The sequence below is a fragment of the Panthera onca genome, chromosome D4, assembly GCF_046562875.1.
Source record: "Panthera onca isolate mPanOnc1 chromosome D4, mPanOnc1 haplotype 2, whole genome shotgun sequence".
NCBI lineage: Eukaryota > Metazoa > Chordata > Mammalia > Carnivora > Felidae > Panthera > Panthera onca.
Genome location: NC_138351.1, coordinates 1,275,942 through 1,303,773, shown reverse-complemented (window position 1 = coordinate 1,303,773; position 27,832 = coordinate 1,275,942). Strand labels below are relative to the sequence as shown.

The following is a 27,832-nucleotide window of genomic DNA, read 5'->3' as shown; positions in this document are numbered from 1 at the left end:
AACTTAGGAACCATGAGATCATGACCTGACCTGAAATCAAGAGTTGGACACTTAACCGACTGAGTCACCCAGCCGCCCCTATTTTTCTTTTTAATCTTTTATTAACTTTTGCCTTCTTGGTGTTGTGGAGATGACCGGTACCAAGGACATAGGCATTAGTATTTGCAATAAAAACAAGTATTAGCAGAAGGCCAAATAGGTGGTGGTGATGTCAGTAAGAAACTAAAAGTTGGCCTTACCCTGGGTGCCTGCACACCTCAGTCTGACCAGCACATCCTGCATTGTTGCTTCCCCAGGTCAGACACCCCCCTCATTTACAAAGCGGTGCCTAGCTGGTTCGTACGGGTGGAGCACATGGTGGACCAGCTGTTGAAGAACAATGACCTGTGTTACTGGTGAGCAGTGAGATGTGTGTCTTCACAATGTCCTGTGTCATTGGGTAGGGAGCATTGGCTTATCATTGTCCCCAAATATAGTAGTTCTAAGGGTCATCTTTTATTAAACACTGTAATAGTAGCTATTTTTTATTCTATATTTTCAACACCGTGAAATAATCTAAATAATATTATATAAGAGAAGTAGCATCCTTTCTGTGATAAGGCATATGGAGGGAGCATTTTTCTTTTCTGTGAGCCTTAAATAACAGTCATTTTAAGGATATGTGTTTATATTTTAATGTACCTACAGAAGCCATTTGTGCTTACTGCTCTGACACACGCTGAGCTCCTAGACCATGCTCTCATCTGTTTATTGCAGGGTCCCAGAGTTTGTGCGAGAAAAGCGATTTGGAAATTGGCTAAAAGATGCACGTGACTGGGCAATTTCCAGAAACAGATACTGGGGCACCCCTATCCCCCTGTGGGTCAGTGATGACTTCGAGGAGGTGAGGCCATGCATTCTGTTGATTTTTGCTAAAGCACCTCATTTGTGTGTCTGATACTATTTCTTTTCTCTTTGCTCCTTTCTTATTTCATCTGTTTCTCTTTATTCTTCCTAGAATCATATAAATAAGAATTTGGGGGGAGGGACAGTTAACTTAATTTTACTTCTGTTAAATATTTTTAAATTGTATTTATCACTCTGTGTTGCTCACCCCCTTTTCTCTCCTTGTGAGTAACTGATAATCGGAATGGAGACTCCACACCTGCACTGTGCCATAGCATGTGAATCTACCCTTACGTAGCAGTGTGAAGGGAAGGCTTAAAAAACATTACCAGGGATGCCTGGGTAGCCCAGCCAGTTAAGCATCCAACTGTCGGTTTCCGCTCAGGTCATGATCTCACGGTTTCATGAGTTCAAGCCCCACGTCACACTCTGCGCTGACAGTGCAGAGCCGGCTTGGGATTCTCTCTCTCCCACTATCTGCCCCTCTCCTGCTCACACCATCTCTGTCTCTCTCAAAATAAATAAATAAAGTTTTAAAAATTTAAAAATTACCAAAGCATTGCCAACCTTATGTTTTATAAAGCCAAGTGATTATGTGTGTAAATACGCATACATGTCTATAGATATACCCCCATGGCGGCCTTTGGCATGAAGACTACAAGACATGAAAAAAACAGCAGTTAGGTAGTAGCCAAGTCTGAGGGCTAAGGAAAGGGCTGTGTGTGCGTGCTCCCTAGGAGCAGACACCCCCAGTGAGACCCGCAGCAGTTCCTGCTTGGGCGGCCCAGCTGGAGGCAATCCTGAGTGAGGTGTTGTGATCTCATTAGTTTGATCCGGTCCATGCACAATAATTTACTTCTAGCTTTGACTTGGAAAGATTCCAGATTAAAGAGCCAAATTCAAGTGCTGAGAAGAAACTAAGATGCCTCAGAATAATAGTCGAGGCATTTCATTTATGCTGGTTGCTAGTAAACCCTCAAAAGTACGTGTTGAGTGGATGCTGTTAGGTCCTCTCCATGTAGGGACTCCTGATATAGTGGAGCCCTCTCATCTCCTCAGTGACCTGCAGCCTTTGATGACGTAAGCCACGTTACTGACAGCCATCCTGAAAGTCAGAGATTTCCAAAACTAAGTGTGAATGCTGCATAAAGTAAAGCTGTGTGGTCTTTGGCTCTGAGATTCTTCTGCCTTTTGACTTTGCTTTGACAGGTAGTATGCATTGGATCAATGGCAGAGCTTGAAGAACTGTCAGGAGCGAAGGTCTCTGATCTCCACAGAGAGAGGTCAGTCTCTGAACGTCCGCTTTTCTTTGTTCCGTCATTTAGAGAGCACCCGGCTAGGTGCTGGGGAGGCGTCTGTAGAACAGATCTCAGAGCTACGTGTCGGAATCAAGTACTGGTTTGCTGAGTTACTCTGTTGGTGACTCAGGTCATGTTCACGAAGGGTGGCCTCTGTCCTGGAGTTGGATGTCTGGTGACTATGGTATGAACCCCCAGATTGAGCATCACAGTGCCCTCTGACAGCCTGTGATGACTACCACTGTTTCTGTTTGCAGATGAAAGCTTGATAGGTATCGTGTTTCCTCTTGGTAATTAGACTGCAAGTTGTTTTGTAGTTAAAACTAATAGAAGTGGCTTTGCTTTGTTTCTTAGCATTGACCATCTGACCATTCCTTCCCGTTGTGGGAAGGGGGTGTTGCGTCGTATCTCTGAGGTGTTTGACTGTTGGTTCGAGAGCGGCAGCATGCCCTATGCTCAAGTTCATTATCCATTTGAAAACAAGAGGGAGTTTGATGATGCATTTCCTGCAGACTTCATTGCCGAAGGCATTGACCAAACCAGAGGATGGTATGTTCTTTGTTCTTTCAAGAATTTTACTGATTTGATTTTATTGGATTTCAAGGTATTTAACTGAGCACCTAACATCGATTAGCTGGGTGCTGGAGGGATTGTGTCAAACAAGACAGGCTCTGTTCTTGCCCTCTGCCCCTCACCACCCAACATATTATTACAATGTCTTTTGAGGGACTCCTGGATGGCTAAGTCAGTTAAGTGTCTGACTTTGACTCAGGTCATGATCTTGTGGTTTGTGAGTTCAAGCCTCACATCAGGCTCTCTGCTATCTACACAAAGCCTTCTTTAGATCTGTCTCCTTGTCTCTGCCCTCATATGCTCTCGTGATCTCTCTCTCTCTGTTTGAAAAATAAACATAAAAATAAGTAAATAATAAAGTTTCTTTTGTGTAGAGATCTCTCACTGCAGTAAAGCTGTTTTAGAGTTTGAATTACTTCATTGACATTTTGGAATAGATTTGTTATACTTGAAGATTAAGTGATATAAAACAAAATGTATGTCCTTATCTTATTCACTTTAAACAAGCTACTCAAATGTTTAATGAGTACTTACATGTAAGATAATGATTTGGGTGCTACAGATTTAAAGAATACTTGGAAGAGTACTCAGATGTTAAAGCTAGCTTCATAAAATCAACATTCTAAAAAATCCAGACTTGGGGGGAAAAAAGCAAGGAGGGGAAGGCTTTTGGCATTGTTTTTATCTGGTGCCTGTTTAAAGCAGTACCCTTGTCTTGTGGGTTAGAAAAAGGTGAGTTCCCTTCTCGTGGATGAGAAATTTGGCTGGCCCAGGTTCTCATTCCACTTTGATTAGTAATGTTTTTACAGCAGTGTTTCAGGAACATTAGTGTCATTTTCTACTTTTACATCTTGCAATAGACATCACAAATTGAATTCCAGTCTTAATGTTCCAGAAAGTGCCATTTTCAGCCTCCAGTCCATTTATCTTTAGGAACAGGTCCAAAGCCCTTCTTAGGGAAGGCCAGATGCCTCACCAGCAGGTTATGTCCCTGGGGGGGTGGCGATGTCTGCCAGCCCTTGACAGTCCTGTGGGTCTCTCAGTGCACGTCTCTCCCCGCCTGCCTCAGGCTCAGGCTGCCTGTCCTGGCAGCCAGGACCTCTTGACCCACCTTCAGAGGAAGGCTGTCTGGTCCACCCTCAACCGTCCATGTCCTGTCATGTCTTGGGGTGCAGAACCAGGCTGGAAGTGACACTGGAGCATCACTCACTAGGGTGGCTGCAGGGATGTGGTGGAGTTTAGGGAACAAGCGAGCTAGCAAGGCAGCAGTGTGCGTGGCGTCTGGCAGAGCAAAGATGTCATCTGCATTCCTAGTCTCTGCTGTCTGACTTTTGGGGGAGAGTGTCTTCTGCATCTTCTGTCCTCAGACTGTCTCACGTGACATTATGCTAAGGCCACACACACCTGGATTTTCAGCCTGGCATGTCTAGGGGTCCCGAGAGGCTGCCAGCTGGCCCCTGAGGAGGGCAGCAGTTCTGTCCTCAGCTGCTGGGGTACTTTATTAGCTTTCAGTCACATTTTCTGTTTTCTGACCTGATTTGTGTGCAGTGGGGTCCTGTGTGGTTTTTCAGCACACCCCCAAATGTTTCCAGTGTCACCAGCCAAGAACCTTTGTCATAAACAATTAATAAGGGTAACTGATCCAAAATAGAAATTTAGTACTATAAATAAACATAGTCTTTTTTCCTTTGCTCAGATTCCTTTTCTGTTGTTGCTGATCTGTTTATGGGTTTTTTCCAGGTTTTACACCCTGCTGGTGCTGGCCACGGCTCTCTTCGGACAGCCGCCTTTCAGGAACGTGATTGTGAACGGGCTCGTCCTGGCCAGGCAGGTGCTTGTCCCTGGCCCTTTGCTCTAGCAGCCATGGTCCGGGCGGGTCTAGCCATTTCTTGTTGCTGCTCTTCCCTTCTCTTCCCTTACCTTCCCTCCCCTCCTGCCCACTTCTCTCCAAGTGTCAGTCCCTCCCAGGGAGAAGGGCAGACTGGAGAGTGAGGCCTGAGGGGGGTGGGGGCATGCATCCTGTGATAAAGTACATTCACTGTTGGTACTTATTTAATCTGTACCCTGGTCCTTTAATAAAGATTTTTTTTGTCTTTTTAACATGAGGGAACTATGGGTTCTAGAGATTTTCGAAGTCATAGAGGATTCTTATTTTTTCTTCTATTACCCGTAGTCATTAAAAGTCAAGCGCAAATTACTAAAAATAAGAAGTAAACATTTACATAGATACCTTGCCTTGTGTTTTCCGAGGCAAGACATTGTGCAGGCCCTGCTGTGAGTGTTTCGTTTTCTCTCATCAGAGCCCCAGAACTGACGTGGGTCCTTTTCTTATCCCATTTGGACATTTGAGGAGTTTGAGATACAGAATAAGCAACTCGTTCAAAGTAACACAGCCAACGATGATAAAGTCACCTTGTGCACACAGCGAGTCTGGCTCTACTGTCTGTGCATCTTTGGAGTTTTTTTAATTGAAAACATTATCGAATCGTAGATTTGCGTACAGTTGTGCAGCAGTAACAGAGAGCCCTGGTGTGCTTTGCCAGGTCACACTTTTCAGACCCAGCGTCATCACCGCCCCATCCTGTTCAGCCCTGTCTCACATGTAGGTAGGTCCCTGTGCCCACCAGCACGGTCAAGGTACTAGACTGTTTTGGCATCCCAGGACTCCCCCGGCCCCCCACCTTTGCCCCTGGCCCCCCAGCAACCACTAGTCTGCTCCTCATCTCTGATTCCATCACTTCAAGTTCTGTTATGTGAATGGAATCTTACCCTCTATGACTTAGGGCCTGGCTTTGCCACTCAGTGAAATGCCCTGGAGATTCCTCGGGAGAGTTGTGTCCTCGGTGGAGCAGTGCTCCGGGTGCGGTTGACAGCAGCTTGACCATAGCCTGCCGGAGGACACCGGGTTGTCCCCAGTGGTTGCTGACTATGAACTGCTGTTACAGGCTTTTGCACCAATTCAGGTTTTCATTTCTCTGGGATAAATGCTGAGCCTGTGTTTTCAACTTCTCCACTGACTCACCACTGTGTTCGTAAAGACTACCTATTGTGCCATTATGCCACTTACATTTATGTATTCCAGTGTGCAAGTGACTTATAACCATATGTAAAGGGTAAACCGCGACAGTGACGCATTTGATTGGCATCTCCTTTTTGTTTTTTCAAGTGATGGCCAAAAAATGAGCAAGCGAAAAAAGAATTATCCGGATCCACTTTCAATCATCCATAAATATGGTGCTGACGCCCTCAGGTACAAGCCACTGCCCTGTCCTGTGTATAATGTCGTTTTATGTAAGCTCCCTTTATTGATCGTGGTTCTTAATTTGGTTTATAATTAGCTTTTGAAAAGTGTGTGTGGTAACGTGGTCAGTTACGTTGGTGTGGTGTTGGCTCCAAACCCACAAGGTGGTTTTCTAAATAACAGGAGTGTGTGCAAACCCAGAGGTATTGTGGGGAACTGGGCCTGTGTTGCTCTCGGGCCGGCTGCTGGGCTTTCTGCCTCCCTCCCTCCCCTGACTCCCATCTCCTTGGCCATTTAGTCCTTTTTTACACTTGCTCCTCAGAAGGGCCATCTGTGGTATATTTATGCTAGAGCACATAAAAACTAATATCGAAAGGCTTGTAGAGAAATGTGAGCCACCACTTGAAATAGGAGTCCTAGTCATGGACATGAAGTGTTTGGGTGGCAGGGGAACCACAGACGTCTCGTCCCGCCTCCTCCTGCCACAGACACGGAGACACATCCAGGGGCTGTGCCCAAGCACGTTGGCAGTTGCTGTGTGGCCCAGGGGCAGTGAATGGGGTGTCCTCCCCCACCCCCCGGTTATCTGTTAGACTTCCCGTTGGGCCTGCTGACAACCTGAGAACCACATCAGTCATTAAAGTGAGGACTGTCCCATCTGGTGTTTAGCAGCACCCCTGGCCTCTGTCCTCTGGAGCCCTCTGCTCCTTCTGTGAATCCCTGCAGGTGCCCCTGGGTTGGCCGAGTGCCACATCCTGGTAGGGGTTACGTCTCCCCTTCGTTATTCACTAGTTTTCCTACACAGAGTAAGAGCTTTGTCACTTTTAAATTGACCATTAGAAGAGTATTGGTGATTCTCCCCCTTTATGTAAAAATGCTAATTTTCTTGTTTGTCTTGTCAACATGCCCAATAATAATACTTGTTTTAATTTCTATGTTCTTTTTCTGTGTGATTTTTCTCCTCATCCAGATTGTATCTGATCAACTCCCCTGTGGTGAGAGCAGAAAACCTCCGCTTTAAGGAGGAGGGTGTGCGTGATGTCTTGAAGGACGTGCTGCTCCCATGGTACAACGCCTATCGCTTCTTCATCCAGAACGTGCTGAGGCTGCAGAAGGTGTGAGCTTGGGTTTGTGTAGGAAAGAGCTCCATGGACAACACCACAGAGAGGTCCCTGTGGATGGGGCTCAGAGCTGTTGGGGGGCCACCAGTGAAAGTGCACAGAGTCTGGGGTCTGCACTGGGTGGGCTCCAGCTGGCCTCTGCGGCATGCTGGGCCCCTGCAGAGGAGTCCCCTTGGAGGTTTATTGATCCCCCACTTGCCCTCCCTCCTGGACCCCAGGCTGACAGGTGGGGTGGAGGTGAGTCAGCCGCCTGCAGTGAGGAACCACTGAGGAGAGGCTGCTACACACGGTGCTCAGTGGTGCATCCAGGTCCAGGCTCTGAAAGTGAGAGACGTCCCACTGGGTTGTTAGGAGGGAAAACCAGGATTGTGGTGTGTGTGGAAGTGCCTTGGGGAGGTTCTCTGCCCCGTCTGAGAAGCCACCTCCCCTGAGGCTCCATTGCACGGGGGTGCCTGTCTGTGCTGTCAGGGCTCCGTTTGGGGTCAGACCCCGATACCACGCATCTTCTATGTCCAGCGCCTTACTGTGTACAATACCATTGACTAATCACGCAACATTAATCCTTTCCGGAAATTGGTTGGAGGCCACACTCTGGTGGGCTGGCTGTTCACCGTTGGCTGCCTCTGGCTCATCTCCTGACGTGGCCTCTCCCTGTGAGTCATGGAGGGTAGGCAGGTCCCTGCAGGCCTCTAGCTGTTGCGGGACTCGGGAGCACCATGGGGCTCTCCTGGGCTTGGCAGCCGGGCACGAGCTCCACCATCAGGCCCTCAGATCAGGGCCACCATTAGCATGGCCATTGCTCTGCCAGCCTGGGGTTGCTACAGTGTGGAGGGCATGGATGAAATGGGCCTACAGCTTGAGGAGGGTTTTGCAAGGGAAAAGGAGGGGCGAGTCAAAGCATTCAGTACAGTGGACAGTAAAGCAGAGACATAAATTTCTACTGTTCGTGTTCGGTTTATACACCTTCATCCAGTCCTGGCTAGCTGTACTAGCTTTTGCTATGCAGCTTTAAGTAACTAAATCCTACACTTACAAGACTTTGGAATATTTTTTAATTCATAAACTTTTTGGTGCGAAGGGATATTTTTCCTCTAGATTTTCTTTACTTCACTCAAAAATGTAATTCATTGAGGACGTAATATCCCAAGCGTAGAGCTTATTTGGAAAATATTGCGACAGAAATTTAAATTGCCCATTGGGTTCTGGGGTTTTGTGGATTGTTGTGAGCTACTTTCAGGTGGAGTGATTCAAAGCATTCATTTCTGTGCGGTAATTTCCCCTAAGCACACAGAACGTTTCAGTGACTGTCACTCCCCAGGAGGAAGAAATGGAGTTCCTGTACAATGAGAACACGGTTAAAGAAAGTGCCAACGTGACAGACCGCTGGGTCCTATCCTGCATGCAGTCGCTGGTTGGGTTCTTTGAGACCGAAATGGCAGGTAAGACTCTAGGGCCGGATATAAGGGCTCTTTTCTTTCTGATTGCCCTTTTGATGCTTAACTGTGTTTCTCTATAAATATAGAGAAAGTTTTATAGGCAATTTGAGAGATACAGAACAGGAGACAAGTAATTGTTTCTTTTAATCTCTCAGGTATGGTTTTGTTAAGGCTTATTGTAGAAATGTGCTCAGCCTCACCCTGCCCGCCCCAGGTACCATTGCGGACCCGTGGCCTTCCGTGGCTTCAGTGGTTCAGAACCCACCCCCACCACCTTTTCCGGTGGTAGGTGCTGCCTAAAGTCCTCAAGCTGCAGTTTCTTTCTGTGGAAAGTGCGTAGAGGCGTCGTTATGAAGCTCAAACCAAGATCGTGTGCATAGAGTAGCCGGAAGATAGTAGATGTTCAGGTAGTATTTGTTAACACGCATTTTTACTTATTTTTAGTCTGCATTAATCATTAAATAAGTAGTCCCTGTTTGGTCTAGAAAAACTAGGAAATACAGAAAAATAATAATGAAGCAGATATTTCCCCATATTTCTGTTACCTAACGAATTGGGTCTTAGACACAGGTGGGGAGAGTAGCTTATGTTGGTTTCCTAGAGGTAGGGGACAGAATAGCTACAAGTCTGAGAGAGAAATTCCAGAAACTACTAAAGTAGGATACCTGACATGGGTCTGACAAAGTCGGTGGGCAGAGGAGGAGAGACGGCTCTGCTGCGCATGCCCTGGCAAGTTTAACCTGCCCCCCCAATGCCCTGCCGTTCGTGCAGGCATATGGCCTCCTTGGTGCCCCAGCACCTGGCACAGAAGGATTCCGCCCCATCCCTTGAGGCCTGCGCCCACCCACTGAACATGTATCATTAAGGATCAGGTGACTATCAAGCTGTTGGACAAATTGATGTAGGTGAAGATGGAAATGAATGTGTAAGGCAGAGCTCAGTGCACACCCCAGGACACCTGCTCGCAGCCATGTCCACCCGTCCCTCCCGACTGATAGGAAACAAGCCTGGGGACTGTCTTTGGGCAGCACCTGAGCTCGGGCCTGTCTCCTGGGAAGCACATATGGCTGAGCGCAGGAGATGAACAGCAGCCAACTCTTTACCTTCACCCCCTCACAGACAGGGTTCTGAGGACCAGAGGGTCTGCGGTTCCCGTCAGGGACCCCACAGCGCATGGTACTGGTGTGCTGTGATGGTTCTGTGTGCCCTCCAAGGGTTGGCACCTAGGCACAGGGAACTCTAGCCTCTGAGAAGGCGAGGGGTGTAGTGAACCCTAGAAATCACTGACTCCTCTTCCCTTCAGACTAGGCCTCCACTTGCCATGTCGCCTCTCCGGGAGTGAGTGGCCACTGGCACCTCAGCCCTGGTCTTTGTGAGCCGCGCTCTGCCCTTGGCAGCTTCTCATTGTGGTTACCAGTTTTTTATTTGGGGGTGGGGGAAGGGCAGAGACGGGGAGAGAGAGAATCCCAAGCCGGTTCCAGAGCCCCACACAGACCTTGAACTTACAAACCGCAAGATCATGACCTGAGCAGAAATCAAGAGTCAGATGCTTAACCGGCTGAGCCACCGAGGCGCCCCGTGGTTACCAGTTTAGACCAGAGGCCTCGTTAACATTTACTGAACACTTTCATTGATACAAGTTGTATTTACTTATAATTGTTGGTCTTATTCTTGCTTTTGGTGTGTATTTTTGTACAGTGGAGAGTATCCATTAAGGGGAGGTGAACAGGAAAATACTAACTATAGGCCCATGCCTCAAACATGGCTGGCTGAGCACCCTCACCGTTCCATTTGCCCTTGGAATTCCTCGGGAGCTCTCCTATCTTTCTCCTTTTACCGCCTCCTCTGCGGTCTTTCCTGGACGTTTGTGGCCTCTAGGAAGCCTGTTCCACTGGGGATTTGGGCCAGGCATCCTCTGTAGGGGGCTGGCTCTGCACTGTAGGACGGTGAGCAGCTTCCCCGGGGCCCACCTGCCCAGCTGTGACCGCCAGAGTGTCTCCAGACCTCGGAGCAGAGCGTTCCTGGTGGGAAAGCACTGGCCTGGTGCTGTGCCTCAGCCCCTGACTAGAGCCCTCGGTGCATCTAGCACGACCTAGTGGACGCTCAGGGTAGCACAGTGCAAGGAAGTTGAGCTTTCGTGGTGCCGCCCCACACACAGCACCAGGGAAACAGGCCTCATGGAGCCATGTGGTGTGCACCTGTGGCCTCCACCGCGGGTCTGGGGGCTCTGTTTCTCTCACTGACAGCGGGAGCTTGTCCTCAGCTCACACAGGGTGGTTCATGTGCCCCTGGACACCCTGACGGCCGTCTGGTGCATCCTTGGTGCATGCCATCAGGGCTGTCCCTTTGCTTCTTCCTGACCCCTTAGCAGTCGTGGCAGCCCTGGGGTGGCAGGGCAGCCAGCCCTGTCTTGTGTCTGGCCCTTGCCGTACCCCAGATGCTCACCTGTTCTTAACTGCCTGATCGCCTGCTTTCAGCTTACAGGCTCTATACTGTAGTGCCTCGCCTGGTCAAGTTCGTGGATGTCCTAACCAACTGGTACGTCCGGATGAACCGCAGAAGGTTGAAGGTGAGTGCACGCAGGCTGCTGCTCACAGATGGATAGGAGGGCAGCAACAGTAGAGACACCTGGGCGTAGCCAGAAGAGAAAGGAATGTTTTCAGATGCTCTTGGTTTTTGAAGCTCTTTCTCTTTCTCCTTTTTACATTGCAAGTTAACTATATTTATCACCATTTGATGGATGGGAATCTGTAAGTTCTAAAAGTCACCACGTATTTTCAAAACACAGCTAATGACACGTCATATTGGACAGTCTCAGGGCCATATGAGACTAAGCTGAGCAGAATCTCTTAAAATACAGAAGAAATTCATACAGATACTTGCCAGTGTTTCTGGTATGGCTGTGATCCCAAGAGGGGCCCCTCCTTGGTTCTTCCTCTAGAAGGTCCATTATTTGTTGACAGGACTCTTCCCTGAGCCCGTGGGGGACTTGGCCTCGGTGATGCCTGCATCCTATCCCAGGCTCTAAGGCCACACATAGACCATGAGGGCACCTGTGCCTCATCCCGTCAGTCTATCTTCAGGTGTGTGAATGATGAAGGCCTGTAACAGGACAGTAATTTCATTTTTGTTCAATAGACCACATACCTATACACACACATCTCGAGGGGCTTAAACTAAACTTTTCACCGTGGTTACTTCTGCATAACTTCATTATGGTTGACTTCTTTTTTTATAACCTTTGTGTTTTTCCTACAATGATAGTGTAATTATTTCTTAAATATACAGTGTGTGTGTTTTTTAAAATACACAGTGTATACATTTTTTAAAAATGAGAATCTTACCTAAAATTACTTTAAGTTTTCTCTACATGTTTCCGTACGTGGCACCCGATGCCTGCAGGTCCTTCCGTCCACCTGGGCCTCCGAGGTGGAAAATAGCAGGGCCCATGCTGCCTCCTGTCCCAGGCCCTCTGTCGTGTCCGCGTGCTCTGTGCTCTGCAGGTCGCCTCCCAGTCTGATGCGTGTTCCTTTCTTGTTGACTAGGGCGAAAACGGGGTGGAGGACTGTGTCATGGCCCTGGAGACCTTGTTCAGTGTTCTGCTGTCTCTGTGCAGACTTATGGTGAGATACTGGACCCAGTTCTGAAACGCCAGCCCCATTGCTGCTGTGTCCTCTGTCTGTGTCTAGTCTGTACCTGTCCCCCCAGAAATAGGAATAGAAGCTTTAAAACAACTTGAATCTGTACTTCCTTTTCCAGAATCTTACTAGCTTGTCTGTGTCAGGAGGGGATAAGACACATTCACTTCCTGTTCACACTGGCAGCACATTTCAGGGAGAGTGCTGGCCTCCAGATAGAAAAGCCACTGCTCCCTGTGAGCACACACCCATCTTTACCTGGATTTCTATAAAAACATGATCCTATCAATTAAAATATTCAGTGATACACAAGTGAAAATTCCAGCTTAGGTTCCCAATATCCTATTACCACTTTTCTTTTTTTTTTTTTTTTTTTTTAAATTTTTTTTTTTCAACGTTTTTTATTTATTTTTGGGACAGAGAGAGACACAGCATGAACGGGGGAGGGGCAGAGAGAGAGGGAGACACAGAATTGGAAACAGGCTCCAGGCTCCGGGCCATCAGCCCAGAGCCCGACGCGGGGCTCGAACTCACGGACCGCGAGATCGTGACCTGGCTGAAGTCGGACGCTTAACCGACTGCGCCACCCAGGCGCCCCTTTTTATTTATTTTTTTTTTTTAAATTTTTTTTTTTCAACGCTATTACCACTTTTCTAGTGTGATGTTACAAGTCTTCTGTTCACTTTCTGAACATTCATGAACAGGAACCTGTCTAGTACCCGTGCCTGAAGTCCGACTCACTCACCGTCACCCTAGGGAACATGTCCCCAGTTTACAGATGAGGTTTCTGAGGTGTAGGGACATTCAGTCGTGTGCATATTAATGTGGCCAGGGCTCCTGTTTTATTGCACACCTTCCTCCGGGATGTTTCGGGGCCTCCGGCTACAACCCTGCTACTGTGCTGCACGGCATCCATCATGCCAAGTTCAGAAGGAGGCCGTTTCTTTCACACGGTGTGTTCAGTAATCTCATGCCCACTTCTGTGCATGTCCCTGTGTTGTTCTCTAAAGTGTGGAGCTGCTGTTTCCACTCTAACTGAAATCAGTTACTGATGACTGTGTGTCAGTGATGTGATATCCGATGTCCTCACGCAGGCCCCCTATACACCTTTTCTTACCGAATTGATGTACCAGAATCTAAAGCTGCTGATTGACCCCGGTTCTGTCCAGGACAAGGACACACTCAGCATCCACTACCTCATGCTGCCCCACGTTCGGTAAGAATCAAACACACGTAAGCCTCTCCTGGGTCCAGGAAGGCTCGCATGGCGGCCCTGCTCTGGCCCCTCCATGCCCTTTGCCCGCCTGCTAGCCCGCCCGCTCCTCAGGCTGCGGAGGGGCTGGAGGGATGTTCAGTGTGGAGGCTCCTGGGGCCGCCCCTTCCTCACTGTGCATGCCTGTCATTTGGGACTGTCTTCTCATGGGGTCCCTCTCACCCCCACCTCTGCCACCAGGGAGGAGCTGATTGACAAGAACACGGAGAGCGCGGTCTCTCGGATGCAGTCTGTGATTGAGCTTGGGCGAGTGATTCGAGACCGCAAAACCATTCCGATAAAGGTTTGACGCTTTGTTTGTATTTTACGTGCACAGGCCTAAATCATTATGCCTTTGGAGCATTTTCTTAGAGAGCTTCCAGCAATGGTGTTTTTTTTTTTTCTTTTCTGCAACAGGGGTGTGGATGACTTAGTGCCAGATGAGCCTGATCAGTCTGGAACTTGAGATTCAGATTTTAACATTTCATTTCTGCAGTTTCAAGGGCTGGCTGCTTGGTAAACTTTCCATTCCTTTCCTCCTAGTATCCTCTGAAAGAAATTGTGGTTATTCACCAGGATCCAGAAGCTCTCAATGAGATCAAATCTCTGGAGAAGTATATCATTGAGGTAAGACCTCTGGCTTGTCTGTTTGGGTCCGAACAGAATTCCTTCTTTGAGAAGATTATTGTGACTAGTTCTCTTCAGTGAGGTTCACTTTGAATGTATCATTTATCCTTTCCTTTCGTGTGTCAGTACATTCATATGCCAAACCATCCACGGAATGTGACACTTTGCTTATAATCAGCATGCATTTTTGCATTTTTTACAGTGTAATTGTAATTCTTTAAAAGCAGTTCCAAGATCAGTGGATTTCGTTACCTTAGTGGTAATACACTCACTATCTTCATCCACTTACTTTCTCCAGAGTGTTTTGTTAATTAACCCAAAAACCGTTCCATCAAATCATTAAGTAACAGGTGAGCACGCGTTGGTCATGAGCAGCTCAGACTCTAGCAACAAGTATGGGGTGAGTCCCTTCCCGTCCAACGGCTTCTGGGGATGTTCACCAGGGCATCCCCGCCAGGTTGTCGGAGCACTGTGTGCACACACATGTACACACCATTGACTTTGTGCTAGAGAGGACCACATGTGTGTAGTCTTCAACTTGGTTTTCTCACTTGACAGTTTTTCTTAAAGGACTCCCAAGGTCAGAACCTAGAGACCTCCTTTATTCTTTTAACAACTGGAGAGTGTTTGCTCTCCGCTACGTCTTTGTTTAAATCACTTTCCCATTGTTGAAAACTCAGGTTTCTGACTACAAAGAAAAGGTATGTGTCTTTGTGCATATGTTAGCGTGTGGATGTGGGTAGGTCCCAGGGAGTGCATTTGGAGTCAGCGTAAACTGTGATGTCAGTTGTCTCCCAGAAAGCTATATTCCACGATGTTTTAAAAATAAATATATTTTTAATTTCAATTTTATGTTTTTACAGGTAATATTTAAATATATTACTATAGAAAATATTAATTTCTAGATTTGGTTTTGAATTGCTTGAGGATTCTAGACATATATTAGGGACTAAAGAGTTAGATTATAAATTCTATAACTAATGCTTGCAGATAGGGTTAAAAATAGAGTATATTTAGGGGCGCCTGGGTGGCGCAGTCGGTTAAGCGTCCGACTTCAGCCAGGTCACGATCTCGCGGTCTGTGAGTTCGAGCCCCGCGTCAGGCTCTGGGCTGATGGCTCGGAGCCTGGAGCCTGTTTCCGATTCTGTGTCTCCCTCTCTCTCTGCCCCTCCCCCGTTCATGCTCTGTCTCTCTCTGTCCCAAAAATAAATAAAAAACGTTGAAAAAAAAAAATTTAAAAAAAAAAAAAAAATAGAGTATATTTAAATAGATTGTCTTATTCACTATGATCAGGTCAAGTAATCCAGTCAGGTATAATGACCTGCCACCTCCATTTCCTGCTGCATTGGTAACCCATAACTAGCACAGTCGAGGCAAGACATGTTACAGCCACCTGATTCTTCAGAAAATTGGTAGTTAACCTTCTAGAGCTTTGAGATTGCTCGAGTAAACGTTACTCCTGAGAGGTGAAGTTCATATTTCTAATTCTAGAATCTTATTTAGTTGAGTTTTGCTCAACTGTCTTGAATGATCTGGACAAGAAGGATTTGTAAGTATTATTTATAGAGTTGTTCAGCCATTATAATTTTATAACGTTTTCATCACCCCAAAGAGACACCCAGTATCCATTAGCATTCACACACCATTCTGCCCTTAGGACCCCACTGTGCCCTGGCAACCACAGGTGTAAGTTTTCGGTCCCTGGGTGTGCTTGCTCGGGATGTTTCCTGTAAGTGGAACCGGACAGTACATGGTCTTTTGAGTCTGCCTTCTTTCACTTGGCACCAAGGGTCATTCATGGTATAGGCTGTGGCTGTGATTCGTTCCTTTATTTTGCTAATAATAGTCCATTGTGTGAATAGACCACATTTTGTTTCCCCGTCACAGGTGAGGGTCTCTAGGGTGGTTCCACTTTTTGGCAGTTGTGACTTAGGTTACTATGAATATCAAGTTTTTGTGGACACACGTTTTCATCTCCCATGTTTCTGTTTCATCTTGGCTACCAACTATAGGAGTTGAATGTTCGCAAAGTTACACTGTCTACAGATAAAAACAAGTATGGCATTCGCCTAAGGGCAGAACCTGACCACATGGTCCTGGGCAAGCGGCTGAAGGGAGCCTTCAGGGTGGTGATGACGGCCATCAAGCAGCTAAGCAGCGAGGAGCTAGAGCGTTTCCAGGAGACTGGTGGGTGTCTACCCCTGCCGACCCTGTCCATGGCCCTCGCGTGATGCGGTCTCTCACCTGGGCTCCTGTTTGATCTGCACTGTTCCAGCCTCTGCTGGTCATAAACATGTTTATTACAAATACTGATAATTTTGGAAAAGAAGAGACTAAAAATGCCCCCTAACCCATCACCCATCCGTTTAATGCAGATTGAGTGCCTACTCTCTGCCCCTGCTGGAGCGGTATGAAAATTCTGATTGATTTCCTTCTTGTTACACAGATAGTCACGTAACTGGAGCCTTACAAAATGGAGATGACGCTATAATTTTAAATGTGTTTTTCACTTATATACTTTATGTTTTATTCACTTTTTTATTTTGCACTTCTTACTTTAAGTGTGTTATTAGTCTTTAAAATGTTATTTCAATAATTGCTATAATAATTTTCTTTCATAGGGACATCTGATGTTTTTAACCAGTCTTATTTTTGATTCTTTAGATTGTTTCCCTTCTTTTACTATTCTCAATAATATTGCAGTGAGTATTCTCACATGGAAATATTCCATAGAATTGATTCCGCTGAGCTAGATTTCCAGGTAGAACTTACTGAACCAGATGGGTGGAACCTTCATTACCAGTGAATTCTGCAGATGCTAACATGAGCCCAGAAACTACCCTAGTGAGAGCTGAACCCCCTGGTATCAAGTTGTCATCGGTACTGTCATTGCTTTTGGAGAAAAAGCATGTAGGTTTTTGGAGGTATCCAAATGAAGACTAGAATATATTCGAAAGAAAGGATTAAAGTCTATTTTGAGAAAGGGATTTAGCACTGAGGTTTGGAGCTGCTTGTGAGGGACAACTGGGTGAGAACTTCCCATGATTTCTCTGAGATCTCTAGAATTCATAGTTTGGTCTCAGATTTTGGCAAGATTGGAGTTGGATTCATTCAACAAATACTTTCTAAAGCTTTTCCATTTGGTTGGCCCTGGGAACCCAGAATTGAGTAAGACAGACGGTGTCCTTATCCTCATGTGCTGGCCGACATTGAAAATTTGTGGAAATCGTAGTTTTGACAAGTGCTCTGAAGGAAAAGCCTAGGATAATACGAGGAGGTTAGGAATGGGGACTCAGCCCCTCTCTCCTCTCCTCTGGGGGACCTTCCAGGTGCCCGGGAATTCTCAGCTCTGCCTTGATTAGAATCCTGTGGTCTTACTGTCTGCTCAATGTGCTGCAGCCACCTGAGGGCACAAGGTGTTTGATGGCGAGGGCTCCCTCTGAAGCTGAAAATCGTAAGTGCAGAGGTGTCACAAGAGGAGATTTAAGGACTCAAATCAGATGAGTGGTCATGGAATTTGGGAGAAGTGTCCCTAAAAGTCCCCACATTTTTAGATAAAATTTATAAAGCATAGGAAGCTAGCAAATAAAAGTTGAGTCATTACCAACTTGCTTGATTTGTTAAATTAACAATCTTTGATTAAACTTCAAATCACAAATCTAAGTTGTGTCAACAGATGGCCAAAATATTTTAAAATTCCTGAAATAAGATTTACTTGATACTAAAGATCTACAGGTTCCTTTTAAACTACTTTTCAAATGGATTTCTGCACTAATGGGAAGCAAAATGGTTTTCAGAACAGAGTGACGTAAAGTCAGTGCTGACCAAGACCGTTGTAGGTGACCACAGCAGGCTTCACCGCAGATGGGCGTTACCGACAGCCGCTGTTCATGCGTCCTGGCTGCCAGGGGAGGGTGGTGCCCAGCACTTCCCCCTGCTCACTGTTGGCTTCACGTCACCCTTGCCCTCCTATCCTCAGCAGGTAGTGGAACACCAGGGTCCTGCAGCCAGTGGGTGGGGGCCTGGGTCCGACTGGACTCTGCAGCCTGTTCTCTTCCATCATGCTGCTGTGTGTTTATGGTGGGGACATGTCACCTTCTGGCATAGGCCTTTGGATCTAGGGGCTTATATACACGGGTAGACGTTGGCGGTGATATAACTGTCCTCAAGGCAGCCTGGGCAAGTGTAAAGGAAGTCTCTCGCATCCTTGACTGCAACAATGGCATGAGTCAGGAAGACATGATGATCTCTTGAAGTCTCTGCAGCTTGATGCATCGGGGGGCACCTGGGTGGCTTAGTCAGTTAAGCGTCCGACTCTTGATTTTGGCTCAGGTCGTAATCTCACAGTTCGTGAGATTGAGCCCTCTTGGCATTCTCTCTCTCTCTCTCTCTCTCTCTCTCTCTCTCTGCCCTCCCCCTTCAAAATAAATAAACTTAAAAAAAATGGCATAATATATTGGTAGCTGGGTGGTGTGAGGAGGAGGCAGGGGGCTGATTAACAGTGGCAGCTGCTTCTCCGATAGGGACCATTGTTGTCGAAGGTCACGAGCTGCATGAAGAGGACATCCGCCTCATGTACACCTTTGACCAGACAGCAGGAGGGACAACGCAGTACGAAGCACACTCGGATGCCCAGGTACTTCTCTTCCCTAGAACATTGCTTTTCCAGAAGATAGCATAAGAGGAGAAAGTATTTACCACCCTGTCCTGACAGCTCTGGCAGCCCGTCCTGGGGTAAGATCGACCAGGCATTCACCTGAGATTTCTCTAGTAAACTCCTCTGTTGTCTCCTCTTAACATGGCATTTCTTTGACGTATATGTGAATAGAAATTTTGTGACCTCTGCTGGCAATCGTCGTGAGTGTCAGGTCGTACAAAAATGAGCAAGATGTAACCCCACCCTTCAAGGATCAAGTCAGTCACGGAGACAGAAAAAGAACTCAGTTCTTACTCTTCTGCATGATGAGTTACCTGGTAGAAATGGGCACAGGGATGCCTGGTGGCTCAGTTGGTTAAGCATCCGACTTTGCCTCAGGTCATAATCTCACGGTTCGTGAGTTCCAGCCCTGCATCGGGCTCTGTGCTGCCAGCTCAGGGCCTGGAGCCTGCTTCAGATTCTGTGTCTCCCTCTCTCTCTGCCCCTCCCCTGCTCACGCCTCTCTCTCTCTCTTTCTCTCTCTCTCTTTCTCTCTCTCTCTCTCTCAAAAGTAAGTATTAAAAAATTATTAAAAAAAAAAAAAGAAGAAAGAAAAGAAATGAGCACAGAGAAGGCCTCTTGCCCAGAGTCTAGCGTGGGGGTGGGTTGGTGTGGGACCTCCTGGAGGGGGCTTGCAGCAGTTTTAGATTTTGGGGTCAGAGCTTCTCTCTTTGCTTCCAACCAGACTTCTCTGGGCAGATGGGTCATAAGATATCCAGGGTGGGAGTGGGGGGCTCACGGGAGGCCCCCTGTGCGTAACATGCCCCGTGTAGTGGGGCGGCAAGTACCACGTGAGGAAGGCCAGCCTCCAGCTCCCCATGGGCGGATGGCATGAGGAGCCATCGGGGAAGAAGCTGAGACGAGGGTGGGAGAGTGTGAACACCCTGATGGCGGCCAGCCTGAGGAAGTCACTCGAGGTGGCCTTGTCCTCTGGGATTCTTGACACAGGTTATGTGTTGTGAACCAGGGTGGCCCTGCCCTGACTCCTCCTCATCCATCTCCAGTTCTGCCCTCTAGTAAAGCAAGTTTGTTCACTGATTGAGTTTCCTCAGAAATGTCTTTGGGGCTGGTGCTTGATTTACGAGCGTGCCCCTCTCTGTGCTGGCGACAACATTACATTACTCACATCGTCTTCAACAGCCTCCATGACAGATGGCGTAGGAAGTAGACAAAGTCAGTAAGCAGATGGCAGTTTCTATCCCATCAAGCGTATTGCAGTCCCCTGTAGAAATCACGTCTCGAATCCCCCGATCCAAAGGACAGCAGGGTTCCTGGCTGAAGAAACGGGGCAGCTCTGGGGCCCTCACCAGCTCGTCCACGGTGTGAGAAGCCATGCGGTCATGTGGGCTGTGACTGTTGACCCCACTCCCTGCAAGGGCGGTCACACAGACAAACAGCAGTTACACAGAGACTCAAGGTTCTCATGTGTCCTGGGAGCAGCACCTGCAGAACAGGAGACGCCAGCCTCTCCTGGCGAGAGGAATGGCTTCTCACAAAGAAGCACCTGAGCCATCCAGATGCTAGTGTAACTTTATCTCTTTTGCTCACTGGGGTGAATAGTGCTGTGTTACAGACTCCTTAGAATTTAATTTACATACAGTTGTGCTGGGTTTGAGAGCCATTCCTCCTTACATGCTGTGCACCATCCATTCCTACAGGCTTTGGTTCTCTTAGACGTCACCCCCGAACAGTCCATGGTGGATGAAGGAGTGGCTCGGGAGGTCATCAATCGCATCCAGAAACTTCGCAAAAAGGTCAGTTTGTCACATTAAGTACAAGCAAACTGGGAGTTTTGCATGGTTGGTTTGTTTGTGTTGTTGGGGAGGACAGGAGAGGCAGCTAATGTAAACAGGTAATTGTAATTGAGTAATGAGAATTAGTCCCAGATCTGCAATGTGTACATTGTACCCTGTAGGAAACGTGGGCCCTTCCCCTCCCTACTCAGTCACCCCAAACTGCACGTGGCTCTTTTGTTTCTCTGACTAGGAGCATTCAGCCAACCCACCCTTTGTCCACTGCTTCCAGTTCTCCAGGGTTTCCACAAAATCCTCTTCTGGATCGGTCGCCCTCCTGACTGGCACCAGACATGACAGCCGGTGTCCGAGGAAGGGCTCCTCGCTCAGGGAGGCACTGTTGTATCTGGACTGAGGGGGTCGTTCTCCTCACTAGGGAGCTGGGAGCCAGGACGGGTGCACCGTGCCCATCGCTGGCCCGGTGAGGCAGCCAGGAGCTCCCACCCCACACCCTAACCCTGAGGAGGGGTCTCCTCCACACCCCACCCCTGGCAGAGGCTCCCCCACCCTGACCGGAGCAGGGGGCCTCCACCAGCCCTTAGGCCAGGTGTCTGAGACCTGTGGTCTGGAGTCCAGACCTCAGGAGTCCAGCAGGTAACAGGGTGCTTGTGAGTTCTGCCTCAGTTCAGAGCTCTGTGAGCACGTTTGCACTCGGTCACTCCTTTGTTTCAGAGGAGGGTTGGGCAGGAGCCTGTGCCCTTCTGTAATGATCCAACATGGGACTGTCAGCCGTGCTCAGCAGCACTGTCCGTTTTGATTAACAAATGCACTTTCTTGTAAATTTTCTGTATGTGCCTTCAGTGCAATCTGGTTCCGACTGATGAAATAACAGTTTACTATAAAGCTAAGTCTGAAGGAAAGTATCTGAATAATGTTATCGAAAGCCACACGGAGTTTATATTTGCCACCATAAAGGCTCCCTTGAAACCATACCCAGTTCCATTATCAGATAACGTCCTTATTCAAGAAAAAACACAGGTGAGTTCTGGGTTCTGCTGAACTGTCAAAAGATACAAGGTTAGATTTTATGTTAAGTTTATGTTGTTATCTGTTGATATTGTGCCCCCAGTAGCAATTGGCACAGTCCTCAGTCCTGATACACTGGATCAGGTCTGGGAGGGGGCGTCCAGAGAGGGAGGGAGGGACTGTTCTCACAGCAGTTCCCTGGGGAAGGTAGCCAGTAGGCGCATGAGGGTTGCCGGGAAATCAGTGGCTGCGTGGGACTGCTTTATCTAAAACTAGAGAAGTTAATATTGTGGATTCTTTGACTGACTGTTAAAAGCAAACAGCAGTTGACTTGTAAAGCAGTTAACTTTGACGGTAGTAGATTGTACATAAAATTATAACTACTTCATTTCCTGTTGGCACATTTTAGATGTAACTATGAAAATGTGAAACCAAGACATGGAAGATATTGGCCATAATTAAGAAATAGATCATTAATAGAAGAGGAAGGAGTTCCTTTTTGTGTCAGTTATGTATTCAGTCATTTGTCCTTTGTCTCATTCCTCCTTTATAGGGGACAGGCTGGGCTGGATGTCACTGTTGTTTCAGTGGATCAAGTTACAAGATAGTTTCATTTCTGTTTTGTATATTTTTAAGAGAACAAGGTGAAAAGAGAGAAACATGAAGGGAAAAGCGGTAGCTTTTGACTATCTTAGTGGTGGGGTTGAGTATGCTCTCAGAATTGTGCAGAGCTCTTGACGTGAGGAGCAGTTGCTGTGTTAGTTGGTGACACTGTGGTCGGTGCTGCAGTTACTCAGTCTCATACTCTCATGTGCTCAGTTAAAGGGATCTGACCTGGAAATTACACTCACCAGAGGATCATCCCCGCCTGGGCCTGCTTGTGCATATGTCAATCTTAACATTTGTACAAATGGCAGCGAGCAAGGTAAGAATAAATGAATCCTGTGGTTTGTACTTTATTTTTTAGCTAATCCTATGAATGTTGTTTTTTTTTTTTTTTTAATATTTATTTGTGAGAGTTCCGGGGAGGGGCAGGGAGAGAGGGAGACACAGAATCCGAAGCTCCAGGCTCTGAGCTGTCAGCACAGAACCTGACGTGGGGCTCAAACTCACGGACCGTGAGATCATGACCTGAGCCAAAGTCGGACGCTTAACCGACCAAGCCACCCAGGTACCCCTAAACCTATGAATGTCTTTAAAGCTGTTATAAGAGAACTAGGAACATCATATAACTTTCTCTTTCTAATTGCCGTCAAAATGAATCCACAGAGGTAAACGGTCAGACTTGTACTTCCAGGAAGTAGAGTAGGCATACTTTTCCCTATTCTTCCCACAAAGTACCACCGAATACCCTGGGTGTGATATGTCAGAAGATGCAGACCAATGAGGGACCTTGAGGCCAACAGACTATGGAGAGTTCCCTGGTGTTTCTTTTTGCCTCACGTATCCCAGACTTGGAGCTGAAGAAGTTGGCAACTGGAAATGCCAAGTGCAGACAAAACATCCCAACAAATTCTGCTTTTTGTAGACAGAGGACCAGTAGGGGTGTAGCCTAGCAAGACAGAAAACTTCTAGACTTCTTCTCTACTGCAGCCAAACACAACAGAAAAAACTATGGCCCCACTAACACTCAATAGCAGCAAAGGCCAAGTGAGGAGCCTAGACCTTTGCCAGGCTGAGGATCCTCAAGGTCCTGTCGCCACCATGGTGTCAGAAGCCCAAACACTGAGCTGAGACTTTTTCATCCTCCCTGGGCAGCAATAAGCCCCTCTGCCCGGTACTATCACTGAGACCACTGGGCAGTACCAAGGCGTCCATTCCCTCACTACCACCCAGGGCTAATGAGGCTGTGTACTCCCACCATCCTGCAAGGGGGTCCGTGAAGGCTGTACGGGGAACAGTGAGGAAGCACTCATACTCTTAAAGGCCAAGAAGGTCTCTTCAGGTGGGAACTCTCTCCTCGTGCTCTCCACGCCTGTAGTACTGAGGAGTCCTGACCTTTGTGGCATTGGAGGCTGAACTAGGAGCCTAGCTTCTCCTCCCACCAGGCAGGAGCAAAGCAGTGCCCCTTTTCCTGCCAGTGTGATGTCAGACAAAGCAAGCTAAAATAGAAGATTTAAATAAGAACCAGTCTTAATACCTTACACATCCAAGTTTTCATTGAAAATTAATCATCATGTCAATAACCAGGAAGATCTTAAGCTGAATGAAAAAAGACACATGTGAACACCAAGATGACAGAAATGGTAAAAATTATCTGACAAAGTGTAAAGCAGCCCTGAACACTGTAGGAACAAGTGAAAATTTTAAAACTGATAAATACAAGACTAAAATACAAAACACGGTGGATGGGTTCAATGACAGAATAGAAGGGACGGGAAAGAATCTGTGAACTGGTAGAACAACAGACATTGCCCATTCTGAACAAAAGAAAGGTTTTTTTAATCTGAAAAAAAGTGAATAGTCTGAAAGATCTATGGGATATTAACAGAAGTTTAATATTCTCCCCCTGAATTCCGGGAGAGTGAGAAGGAAGGACAGCAGTGGAAAAGTATTCAAAGAAATAATGGCCGAAAACTTCTTAAATTTGGCACAACATGTGCACCTACAGATTCAAGAAACTGAGAGAAACCTGAATTCTGGGTCAGGCAAAATATCTTTCAAGGTGAAGGGAAAATCAAGACATTCCCAAGTGAAGGGAAGCTAAAAGAATTTGTTGCTAGCATGATCTATCCTAAAAGAATAAGTAGAGGAAATTCTTAAAACAGAAAGAAAATGACAAGAAATGTAGGGACATTAGGAGAGAAGAAAGAACAATAGAAAGAGTCAAAATATAGATAAATGCAACAAACTTTCCTCCTTGATTTTTCTAAATTATTTGATGGCTATAACAAAACTGACCTCTCAGTGTATACACGAGAATATTTAAGAGAATTAAAAGTAGGGAAGAGCAGACTGATAGAAAGGGAGGTCAGATTCCTGTGTTTCCCTCAAGCTGGTCATACACTGACACTAGTGGTCCAGCATTTGTGTGTACATGAGATACTGCCTGGTGCAACCACTGAAAAAGCCTATTCCTAGAGACACATACAAAAACACGACAGAAATAAAAATGGAATTCTAGAATGTGTTCATATAACCCACAGGAAGCTTAGGGAAAAAAAGAACAAGTGGAAAGCAGAAAATTAAAACGAAGGGCTTAAGCTAACATCAATAATTACACTAAATGGAGGGGGTGGGAAGTGACAGGGCACTGGCTGGCTTAGTCGATGAAGCATGTGACTCTCAATCTCCAGGTCGTGAGTTCAAGCCCTGCATTGGGCATAGAGTTTACTTTGAAAAATAATAGGGGCGCCTGGGTGGCGCAGTCGGTTAAGCGTCCGACTTCAGCCAGGTCACGATCTCGCCGTCCGTGAGTTCGAGCCCCGCGTCAGGCTCTGGGCTGATGGCTCGGAGCCTGGAGCCTGCTTCCGATTCTGTGTCTCCCTCTCTCTCTGCCCCTCCCCCGTTCATGCTCTGTCTCTCTCTGTCCCAAAAATAAATAAAAAACGTTGAAAAAAAAAAAAAAAAAGAAAAATAATAAAGGGTCACCTGGGTGTCTTAGTTGGTTAAGCATCTGACTTCAGCTCAGGTCATGATCTCAGAGTTTGTAAGATCGAGCCTCACTCCAGGCTCTGCACTGACAGCACAGAGCCTGCTTGGGTTTCTCTCTCTCTTTCCCTCACTCTCTCTGCCCTTCCCCCACACACTGTCTCAAAGAAATAAACTTTTAAAATAATAATAATAATTACACTAAATGTAAATAGTTCTAAATAGACCAGTTAATAGAAATTGGCAGACTTATAAAAAACTACCAGCTATATGCTGTATATAAGGAATTCAAATATAACAATATAAGTATATTCAAATATAACAATATAAGTTGAAAGTAAAAGGATAAAAAAAGATCTGCCACACAGACGTTAATCAAAGAAAGCAAAAACGTCAGTGTTCATTTCAACAAAGTTGACTTCATAGCAAAGAAAGTCACCGGTGACATGAATAATGATACAGATGTCAATCCACAGGGAAAACATAATGATCCCAAATGTGGACGCACCCAGTAGAGCTGCACATCACAAGAAAGAAAACTGATAGGCCTTAAAGGAGGGAGAAAATTCATAGTTACAGTTTGAAAATTGAATATATACCTCTTTCAACAAATGATAGAACTGCTAGACAGAAAACCAGAATCTAATCAGCATTAATGGAACAGCTCACCCAACAGCAGTGGAATGCATGTCCTGCTCAGACTCCTACAGGACATTTACTATGGGATGGACCATGGTGTGGGCCAGAAAACAGACCTCAACACATTTCAGGATTGAAATTGTATAGAGTATGTTCTCTGACCATGGGCAATCAAACTGTAAATCAGTAACAGGAAGGTGAAAGCAAAATCTCCACACACTGAAAACTAAACAACATTTTTTTAAATAATCCGTAATTTGGAAAAAATATGTCAAGGGAAAAAAACACATAAAACTGAGTGAAAGGGAAAATACAACATATCAAAATATGTGACTGCAGGTAATTTGTATCTCTAAAGACTCACATCAAAAAAAATGTTTCAGGGACCTGGGTGGCTAAGTCCGTTAATTATCTGACTTCAGCTCAGGTCATGATCTCACAGTTCACGAGTTCAAGCCCCCGCATGGGGCTCTGTGCTGCCAGCTCAGAGCCTGGAGCCTTCTTCAGATTCTGAGGCTCCCTCTCTCTCTACCCCTCCCCCACTCACATTGTGTGTGTGTGTGTGTGTGTGTGTGTGTGTCTCCTCTCTGAAAAATAAAACATTTAAAAAAAAATTTTTTTAACTCTCAAGAAAGTTTGATTGTCTAGTTGAGTCTAAGAGCATCACTGAGAGTGTTTGGACAATGCAGATGTACATCAGAAAGTGGAATACTATATACCAATTAAAAGTAATGAAATATATCTATAAACTTTTCTATTATCCCAAAAATATATTTTTTAATTTTTTTAACATTTATTTTTGAAAGACAGAGACAAGTGTGAGTGGGGGAGGGGCAGAGAGAGAGGGAGACACAGACTCAGAAGCAGGCTCCAGGCTCTGAGCTGTCAGCACAGAGCCCGACACAGGGCTTGAACTCATGAACGGTGAGATCATGACCTGAGCAGAAGTCAGTAGCTTAACTGACTGAGCCACCCAGGCACCCCCCAAAAAATATTTTTAATGAAATAAGCAAGTTTCACAGTTATACAATGGGGTAGCATTCTGTATGAATTTACTTATATGTTAAATGTAAAAACAACAACAAAAAAGAAAGCAACCAAGCCAATAAAGTAGAACAGAAACAGATTCACAGATGCCAGAAGCATGCTTGGTTACCATTAAGAGGGGTTAGGGGACAGGTGGAGTCGTTGAAGGGGGTTAGGAGATACAGACTTGCAGTTGTTAAGATCCCTGAGTCCCAAGGATTTGAGGTACAGTTGGTAATGTTGTGATAACTGTGTAGGGATCATTTCATAACATAAAAATATCACATCTCAGGGCACCTGGCTAGCTTAGTCATTAGGGCATGCAACTCTTTCTCAGGGTTGTGAGTTTGAGCCCCACATTGAGTGTAGAGATTACTTAAAAAATACATCAATCAATCTACACATTGTTAAAAAAGAAAAAATAATTCTCTGTGATGTGTACCTGAAGCTAAGAATATCGCATGTCAACTATACATCACCACTTATTGTTTATAGGTAAAAGTGGGCTTGAGAAACAAAGTTCATAGTAAGTTTGTCTTAGAAAAGGGAGGAAGGGTGTCTGAGGAGAAAAAAAGAAATTTTCTTTTAAAAAAAAGAAATCAGACCCAAATGCTTTTTCCAGAGAATTCAACCAGACTTGAAAAAACTAACACCAATTCTATGGATTCTTCCAGAAAATAAAAGAAGAAACACCAACTCACTTTATTAAAGTAGTATTGACACTAAGACCAGATATAGACACACCAAAAAAAAACAAAAAAACTGTAGACTGATACTTCTCATGAATATAAAGTTCTTCCGGAAAAAAAAAAAAAACTGTAAGAAAAATAGGGAGAACTCCATCAACTTGGTAATGGGCATGTATGAATAAACCTGCAGGTAACATTATAGTTAAAGGGAAGAGACTGAATGTTTTCTACCCAAGATCAGGATACCCGTTCTCATTGCTCTTACTCAGCATTGCACAGGAAGTTGGCAAGAAAAGGCTACAGATCAGAAGGGAAGAAATAAAACCGACCTGAGATGAAGAGAACATGACTGTCTACATAG

General features: G+C 46.1%; 1 protein-coding gene and 1 long non-coding RNA gene across 3 annotated transcripts in view; one reads left to right on the top strand and one right to left on the bottom strand.

Annotated features, from left to right (window-relative positions):
• The window catches only part of IARS1 (isoleucyl-tRNA synthetase 1), a 67,877-nt gene that overhangs the window by 31,883 nt on the left and 8,162 nt on the right, over window positions 1-27,832 (top strand). For both annotated transcript variants that reach the window (XM_078436126.2, XM_078436127.2), the window contains exons 13-30: window positions 297-395; window positions 757-883; window positions 2,095-2,168; window positions 2,538-2,732; window positions 4,497-4,583; window positions 5,923-6,006; window positions 6,968-7,112; window positions 8,437-8,557; window positions 11,032-11,123; window positions 12,100-12,177; window positions 13,287-13,408; window positions 13,646-13,748; window positions 13,988-14,071; window positions 16,084-16,258; window positions 18,595-18,707; window positions 20,426-20,521; window positions 21,362-21,538; window positions 22,346-22,451. In XM_078436126.2, coding sequence (XP_078292252.2) covers window positions 297-395; window positions 757-883; window positions 2,095-2,168; window positions 2,538-2,732; window positions 4,497-4,583; window positions 5,923-6,006; window positions 6,968-7,112; window positions 8,437-8,557; window positions 11,032-11,123; window positions 12,100-12,177; window positions 13,287-13,408; window positions 13,646-13,748; window positions 13,988-14,071; window positions 16,084-16,258; window positions 18,595-18,707; window positions 20,426-20,521; window positions 21,362-21,538; window positions 22,346-22,451 — 2,078 coding nt within the window. The remainder of the gene's footprint in view (window positions 1-296; window positions 396-756; window positions 884-2,094; window positions 2,169-2,537; window positions 2,733-4,496; window positions 4,584-5,922; window positions 6,007-6,967; window positions 7,113-8,436; window positions 8,558-11,031; window positions 11,124-12,099; window positions 12,178-13,286; window positions 13,409-13,645; window positions 13,749-13,987; window positions 14,072-16,083; window positions 16,259-18,594; window positions 18,708-20,425; window positions 20,522-21,361; window positions 21,539-22,345; window positions 22,452-27,832) is intronic.
• LOC144614010 (uncharacterized) lies at window positions 11,358-20,417 on the bottom strand. The gene is made up of 3 exons (XR_013551550.2): window positions 19,894-20,417; window positions 11,899-12,095; window positions 11,358-11,656 (listed from the first exon to the last, which is right to left on the bottom strand). It is a non-coding gene; the product is annotated as an uncharacterized LOC144614010 (long non-coding RNA).